We start from the raw sequence: 7,589 nt of genomic DNA on the forward strand, positions 1-7,589 counted from the left end.
TACACTTCTTGTGAATTTCCACTTCTCTGGCCATAGTGAAGCATTGAGGTGAAGCCTTCACTTCTGCCGCCATCTTGTGTGTGATCATTGGAGTCAGGTCTCCGGCGCATGCGCATAGAATAAAACGAAAGTTCGCACAGATTGCGCTTAATAGGTTTATTACAATAACGATATCATGGCGGAGGGTACAAAGATGGAAGCCGACATTACATAGTATGAACAGTCCATTAATGTATGAATGGGGCGCGGTGGGCGAGGCGATGGAGGATTCTGTCGCCGCCTCTTCACCGTAGGTATCAGTTATCCTTGTGTTTGACCAGTCCTTTGCTGATGAGGTCGGGAATCTCCACCGCCATCCACGGCCCCAGCTACGAGAGACCAGAAGAGTCAGTGAAATACGGCGCAAATCATCAGTAATAAAACGGCGACCACCAAATTCAGCTGACAAAGTGGTGACCTATCAAAATGGCTGCCCGCGGCCACCTAGGCATGGTGGGCACTGACCCACCTCCACCACTACTCCCATACTCACCCCTAGGGCGATGAGATGTGCCAGTCCAAATTTAGGGACGTTCCGCGCCCACAGTGGCTTGAAGTGCTCCGTCAGACAGATCTTACCCCCCCTGGGAGAAAAAACAGAGGTGTGAGGAGGGTCATAAGGCTATAGCCCCAGGTGGCGGCCATGACAGCCTCAGGTGAGCGTCTATTCCGAATCCCAGCTCCACACTTCCCTCCAGTATTGGCAGCACAAATAGGACAAGTAGTCAGGGGGGCGGAGCTCTACTTGGTGACATATATTGTATAGCTCTCGTACCTGTACATTTTCGCAGTCTTCCCATCTAATTCCGGAATGGCGATTTCTGGCGCTGTGGATGGATACGTGACCGGGATCTGTATGGTGAAGAAACACGTCAAGTACGGCGAGAATAATATCAGAATAATTAGAAAACGCTCAGACAAAACTCACATCAAACTCCACGTCAAACTCGTACTTGAGGAGCTCGTGAATGTACCAGCATTTCCCAAACCACCTGCAATAGACACAGCGGCCGCCATTACAATGTGAAGGGCCGGAAGACAGGGGGCGCTGCCGAGCAGGGAGCAGATCTTACCTGGTGCCCTCCTTGTTGGACTCCAGGCGGAACCAGTCGTTGTCGGCCTTCTTGTTATTCTCTACATACTGGGGGGGGACAAGCGGAAATTAGACATCTACAGACAGAGGAGGGGGCAGCACATAAGAAGGGGTCACATGACACAGCAGCCAAAAAGTCGCCACATGATCTACAAAACATATAATAGCCCAGGGGCAGTTCCTAGATTACCACAATTACCCCAAGTGCTGGGAGTACAACCCCCAAATAACGGCACAGAAATGGCAGCCTTGGGTTTGGGGTTCAGTTTTCCTTTAATATTATCAAAAGCGAGACACAATAGGCTGGTGCAGGGGACAGCATGGGGTGTGTGTGGAGGAGAGTACAGAGCACTGCAGGGGGCAGCACTGGGGGTGTGTGGAGGAGAGTACAGAGCGCTGCAGCGGGCAGCATGGGGTGTGTGTGGAGGAGAGTAGAGAGCACTGCAGGGGGCAGCACTGGGGGTGTGTGGAGGAGAGTAGAGAGCACTGCAGGGGGCAGCATGGGGTGTGTGTGGAGGAGAGTAGAGAGCACTGCAGGGGGCAGCACTGGGGGTGTGTGGAGGAGAGTAGAGAGCACTGCAGGGGGCAGCACTGGGGGTGTGTGGAGGAGAGTAGAGAGCACTGCAGGGGGCAGCATGGGGTGTGTGTGGAGGAGAGTAGAGAGCACTGCAGGGGGCAGCACTGGGGGTGTGTGGAGGAGAGTAGAGAGCACTGCAGGGGGCAGCATGGGGTGTGTGTGGAGGAGAGTAGAGAGCACTGCAGGGGGCAGCACTGGGGGTGTGTGGAGGAGAGTACAGAGCACTGCAGGGGGCAGCACTGGGGGTGTGTGGAGGAGAGTACAGAGCACTGCAGGGGGCAGCACTGGGAGTGTGTGGAGGAGAGTAGAGAGCACTGCAGGGGGCAGCACTGGGGGTGTGTGGAGGAGAGTAGAGAGCACTGCAGGGGGCAGCACTGGGGGTGTGTGGAGGAGAGTACAGAGCGCTGCAGGGGGCAGCACTGGGGGTGTGTGGAGGAGAGTACAGAGCGCTGCAGGGGGCAGCACTGGGGGTGTGTGGAGGAGAGTTCAGAGCGCTGCAGGGGGCAGCACTGGGGGTGTGTGGAGGAGAATACAGAGCGCTGCAGGGGCAGCACTGGGGGTGTGTGGAGGAGAGTACAGAGCACTGCAGGGGGCAGCACTGGGGGTGTGTGGAGGAGAGCGCGGAGCACTGCAGGGGGCAGCACTGGGGGTGTGTGGAGGAGAGTAGAGAGCACTGCAGGGGGCAGCACTGGGGGTGTGTGGAGGAGAGCGCGGAGCACTGCAGGGGGCAGCACTGGGGGTGTGTGGAGGAGAGTAGAGAGCACTGCAGGGGGCAGCACTGGGGGTGTGTGGAGGAGAGTAGAGAGCACTGCAGGGGGCAGCACTGGGGGTGTGTGGAGGAGAGTAGAGAGCACTGCAGGGGGCAGCACTGGGGGTGTGTGGAGGAGAGTGCGGAGCACTGCAGGGGGCAGCACTGGGGGTGTGTGGAGGAGAGTAGAGAGCGCTGCAGGGGGCAGCACTGGGGGTGTGTGGAGGTGAGTAGAGAGCGCTGCAGGGGGCAGCACTGGGGGTGTGTGGAGGAGAGTACAGAGCGCTGCAGGGGGCAGCACTGGGGGTGTGTGGAGGAGAGTACAGAGCGCTGCAGGGGGCAGCACTGGGGGTGTGTGGAGGAGAGTAGAGAGCGCTGCAGGGGGCAGCACTGGGGGTGTGTGGAGGAGAGTAGAGAGCACTGCAGGGGGCAGCACTGGGGGTGTGTGGAGGAGAGTACAGAGCGCTGCAGGGGGCAGCACTGGGGGTGTGTGGAGGAGAGTAGAGAGCGCTGCAGGGGGCAGCACTGGGGGTGTGTGGAGGAGAGTAGAGAGCACTGCAGGGGGCAGCATTGGGGGTGTGTGTGGAGGAGAGTACGGAACACTGCAGGGGGCAGCACTGGGGGTGTGTGGAGGAGAATACAGAGCGCTGCAGGGGGCAGCACTGGGGGTGTGTGGAGGAGAGTAGAGAGCGCTGCAGGGGGCAGCACTGGGGGTGTGTGGAGGAGAGTAGAGAGCACTGCAGGGGGCAGCACTGGGGGTGTGTGGAGGAGAGTAGAGAGCACTGCAGGGGGCAGCATGGGGTGTGTGTGGAGGAGAATACAGAGCGCTGCAGGGGGCAGCACTGGGGGTGTGTGGAGGAGAGTACAGAGCACTGCAGGGGGCAGCACTGGGGGTGTGTGGAGGAGAGTACAGAGCGCTGCAGGGGGCAGCACTGGGGGTGTGTGGAGGAGAGTACGGAGCACTGCAGGGGGCAGCATGGGGTGTGTGTGGAGGAGAGTAGAGAGCACTGCAGGGGGCAGCACTGGGGGTGTGTGGAGGAGAGTACAGAGCGCTGCAGGGGGCAGCACTGGGGGTGTGTGGAGGAGAGTAGAGAGCACTGCAGGGGGCAGCACTGGGGGTGTGTGTGGAGGAGAGTAGAGAGCACTGCAGGGGGCAGCATGGGGGGTGTGTGGAGGAGAATACAGAGCGCTGCAGGGGGCAGCACTGGGGGTGTGTGGAGGAGAGTACAGAGCACTGCAGGGGGCAGCACTGGGGGTGTGTGGAGGAGAGTACAGAGCGCTGCAGGGGGCAGCACTGGGGGTGTGTGGAGGAGAGTACGGAGCACTGCAGGGGGCAGCATGGGGTGTGTGTGGAGGAGAGTAGAGAGCACTGCAGGGGGCAGCACTGGGGGTGTGTGGAGGAGAGTGCGGAGCGCTGCAGGGGGCAGCACTGGGGGTGTGTGGAGGAGAGTAGAGAGCGCTGCAGGGGGCAGCACTGGGGGTGTGTGGAGGAGAGTACAGAGCGCTGCAGGGGGCAGCACTGGGGGTGTGTGGAGGAGAGTGCGGAGCACTGCAGGGGGCAGCACTGGGGGTGTGTGGAGGAGAGTGCGGAGCACTGCAGGGGGCAGCACTGGGGGTGTGTGGAGGAGAGTACGGAGCGCTGCAGGGGGCAGCACTGGGGGTGTGTGGAGGAGAGTACAGAGCGCTGCAGGGGGCAGCACTGGGGGTGTGTGGAGGAGAGTGCGGAGCACTGCAGGGGGCAGCACTGGGGGTGTGTGGAGGAGAGTGCGGAGCACTGCAGGGGGCAGCACTGGGGGTGTGTGGAGGTGAGTACAGAGCGCTGCAGGGGGCTGCACTGGGGGTGTGTGGAGGAGAGCACTGCAGGGGGCAGCACTGGGGGTGTGTGGAGGTGAGTACAGAGCGCTGCAGGGGGCTGCACTGGGGGTGTGTGGAGGAGAGCACTGCAGGGGGCAGCACTGGGGGTGTGTGGAGGAGAGTACAGAGCGCTGCAAAGGGGAAGCACTGGGGGTGTGTGGAGGAGAGTAGAGAGCACTGCAGGGGGCAGCACTGGGTGTGTGTGGAGGTGAGTACAGAGCGCTGCAGGGGGCTGCACTGGGGGTGTGTGGAGGAGAGCACTGCAGGGGGCAGCACTGGGGGTGTGTGGAGGTGAGTACAGAGCGCTGCAGGGGCAGCACTGGGGGTGTGTGGAGGAGAGTACAGAGCGCTGCAGGGGCAGCACTGGGGGTGTGTGGAGGAGAGTAGAGAGCACTGCAGGGGGCAGCACTGGGGGTGTGTGGAGGAGAGTACGGAGCGCTGCAGGGGGCAGCACTGGGGGTGTGTGGAGGAGAGTACGGAGCGCTGCAGGGGGCAGCACTGGGGGTGTGTGGAGGAGAGTACGGAGCGCTGCAGGGGGCAGCACTGGGGGTGTGTGGAGGTGAGTACGGAGCGCTGCAGGGGGCAGCACTGGGGGTGTGTGGAGGTGAGTACGGAGCGCTGCAGGGGGCAGCACTGGGGGTATAACACTCTTTACAAGGTGCACTGGGCAGTACAGAGGACAGCAGGGGGCGCTGTGCAGGCGGTAGGTATCTAGCTGCAGTTCACAGGCGGATGTCTCACTCAGCTGACTGGACAGCCGGAACCTTTCTCCCCTTCTCCCCGTTCCCGGGGGCGCTATAGCACGTGACACCTCCCACCTTAATAAGCGCCTGGTACTCTTCCTTCAGCCGCTGCACCCACAGCTCCTTATCCCGGGGGCTGGCATTGGTCTTCAGCAGAGGGATCTCAGACACCACCCGGCGAGTCGCCTCATCCACCATGTTGGAAGAGGAAGGGAATTCCGGAAGCAGAAGTGTTCGTCATGCCAGTACAAAGCCTGGGCGGCCATCTTGACTACTGGTAGGACCATTTTTTTTTTATTTTTTTTTTTAATTTCCCCTTGTTTCCCCCTTGTGGTGACAACTGACTCTACAGCTTAGAGGATATGATATTGTAATACAATAATACAGTGTCTCACGTTTATCACTTCCTGGTGTCATCCTTATAACTTGTCCGCAGCCTCCATTGTACAGATTTTTTATATACTTTTATGGATTCGCCGTCACATGACAAACATCATTGTGACCAATATTTATGTAGTAATAAATGGAGCCTAGTACAGAAGGCCAAGGTGTGCTCCTCAGGGGCGGGGAGTTGAATACATACGCGACTAAAGCAAGAAGCTGTCACAGCTCAGCTCCTTGCTTTGCCGCTGCACTCCGGCTAGTGGCTGTGTAAGCGCAATATGATGATGTCACATCGCGCTTACAACTCTGCGTCAAACTGCGGAGAGAGCGGCGGGGGAGCGAGGAAAAGGTGAGTATACGTGTTTTTTTTGTGTTAAACATTCAGGTGGAACATAATGAAGGGGGTCCATGAATCTGGGGACAGAGATGGGGGGGACATGAATCTGGGGACAGAGATGGGGGGGACATGAATCTGGGGACAGAGATGGGGGGGACATGAATCTGGGGACAGAGATGGGGGGGGACATGAATCTGGGGACAGAGATGGGGGGGACATGAATCTGGGGACAGAGATGGGGGGGACATGAATCTGGGGACAGAGATGGGGGGGACATGAATCTGGGGACAGAGATGGGGGGGACATGAATCTGGGGACAGAGATGGGGGGGACATGAATCTGGGGACAGAGATGGGGGGGGACATGAATCTGGGGACAGAGATGGGGGGGGGACATGAATCTGGGGACAGAGATGGGGGGGGACATGAATCTGGGGACAGAGATGGGGGGGACATGAATCTGGGGACAGAGATGGGGGGGACATGAATCTGGGGACAGAGATGGGGGGGACATGAATCTGGGGACAGAGATGGGGGGGACATGAATCTGGGGACAGAGATGGGGGGGACATGAATCTGGGGACAGAGATGGGGGGGACATGAATCTGGGGACAGAGATGGGGGGGACATGAATCTGGGGACAGAGATGGGGGGGACATGAATCTGGGGACAGAGATGGGGGGGACATGAATCTGGGGACAGAGATGGGGGGGACATGAATCTGGGGACAGAGATGGGGGGGACATGAATCTGGGGACAGAGATGGGGGGGACATGAATCTGGGGACAGAGATGGGGGGGACATGAATCTGGGGACAGAGATGGGGGGGACATGAATCTGGGGACAGAGATGGGGGGGACATGAATCTGGGGACAGAGATGGGGGGGACATGAATCTGGGGACAGAGATGGGGGGGACATGAATCTGGGGACAGAGATGGGGGGGACATGAATCTGGGGACAGAGATGGGGGGGACATGAATCTGGGGACAGAGATGGGGGGGACATGAATCTGGGGACAGAGATGGGGGGGACATGAATCTGGGGACAGAGATGGGGGGGACATGAATCTGGGGACAGAGATGGGGGGGACATGAATCTGGGGACAGAGATGGGGGGGACATGAATCTGGGGACAGAGATGGGGGGGACATGAATCTGGGGACAGAGATGGGGGGGACATGAATCTGGGGACAGAGATGGGGGGGACATGAATCTGGGGACAGAGATGGGGGGGACATGAATCTGGGGACAGAGATGGGGGGGACATGAATCTGGGGACAGAGATGGGGGGGACATGAATCTGGGGACAGAGATGGGGGGGACATGAATCTGGGGACAGAGATGGGGGGGACATGAATCTGGGGACAGAGATGGGGGGGACATGAATCTGGGGACAGAGATGGGGGGGACATGAATCTGGGGACAGAGATGGGGGGGACATGAATCTGGGGACAGAGATGGGGGGGACATGAATCTGGGGACAGAGATGGGGGGGACATGAATCTGGGGACAGAGATGGGGGGGACATGAATCTGGGGACAGAGATGGGGGGGACATGAATCTGGGGACAGAGATGGGGGGGACATGAATCTGGGGACAGAGATGGGGGGGACATGAATCTGGGGACAGAGATGGGGGGGACATGAATCTGGGGACAGAGATGGGGGGGACATGAATCTGGGGACAGAGATGGGGGGGACATGAATCTGGGGACAGAGATGGGGGGGACATGAATCTGGGGACAGAGATGGGGGGGACATGAATCTGGGGACAGAGATGGGGGGGACATGAATCTGGGGACAGAGATGGGGGGG

General features: G+C 59.4%; 1 protein-coding gene across 1 annotated transcript; it reads right to left on the reverse strand.

The window, feature by feature from the left end:
* Positions 1-141: 141 nt before the first annotated feature.
* UFC1 (ubiquitin-fold modifier conjugating enzyme 1) lies at positions 142-5,264 on the reverse strand. The gene is made up of 6 exons (XM_075281240.1): positions 5,130-5,264; positions 1,113-1,180; positions 968-1,031; positions 815-891; positions 533-623; positions 142-368 (listed from the first exon to the last, which is right to left on the reverse strand). The coding sequence occupies exons 1-6, from the start codon at positions 5,250-5,252 to the stop codon at positions 297-299; spliced, it is 495 nt and encodes a 164-aa protein (XP_075137341.1). The 5' UTR covers positions 5,253-5,264; the 3' UTR covers positions 142-296.
* Positions 5,265-7,589: the final 2,325 nt, after the last annotated feature.

Source organism: Leptodactylus fuscus, chromosome 7 (assembly GCF_031893055.1).
Source record: "Leptodactylus fuscus isolate aLepFus1 chromosome 7, aLepFus1.hap2, whole genome shotgun sequence".
NCBI lineage: Eukaryota > Metazoa > Chordata > Amphibia > Anura > Leptodactylidae > Leptodactylus > Leptodactylus fuscus.

Excerpts from the sequence above, each read along its gene's own strand:
- UFC1 (XM_075281240.1), bottom strand. The coding sequence starts at position 5,252 with ATGGTGGATGAGGCGACTCGCCGGGTGGTGTCTGAGATCCCTCTGCTG. Across the intron at positions 1,032-1,112 it reads TCCAACAAGGAGGGCACCAG|GTGGTTTGGGAAATGCTGGT; the intron begins GTAAGATCTGCT and ends TGTCTATTGCAG. Across the intron at positions 892-967 it reads AGTTTGACGTGGAGTTTGAT|ATCCCGGTCACGTATCCATC; the intron begins GTGAGTTTTGTC and ends TTCACCATACAG.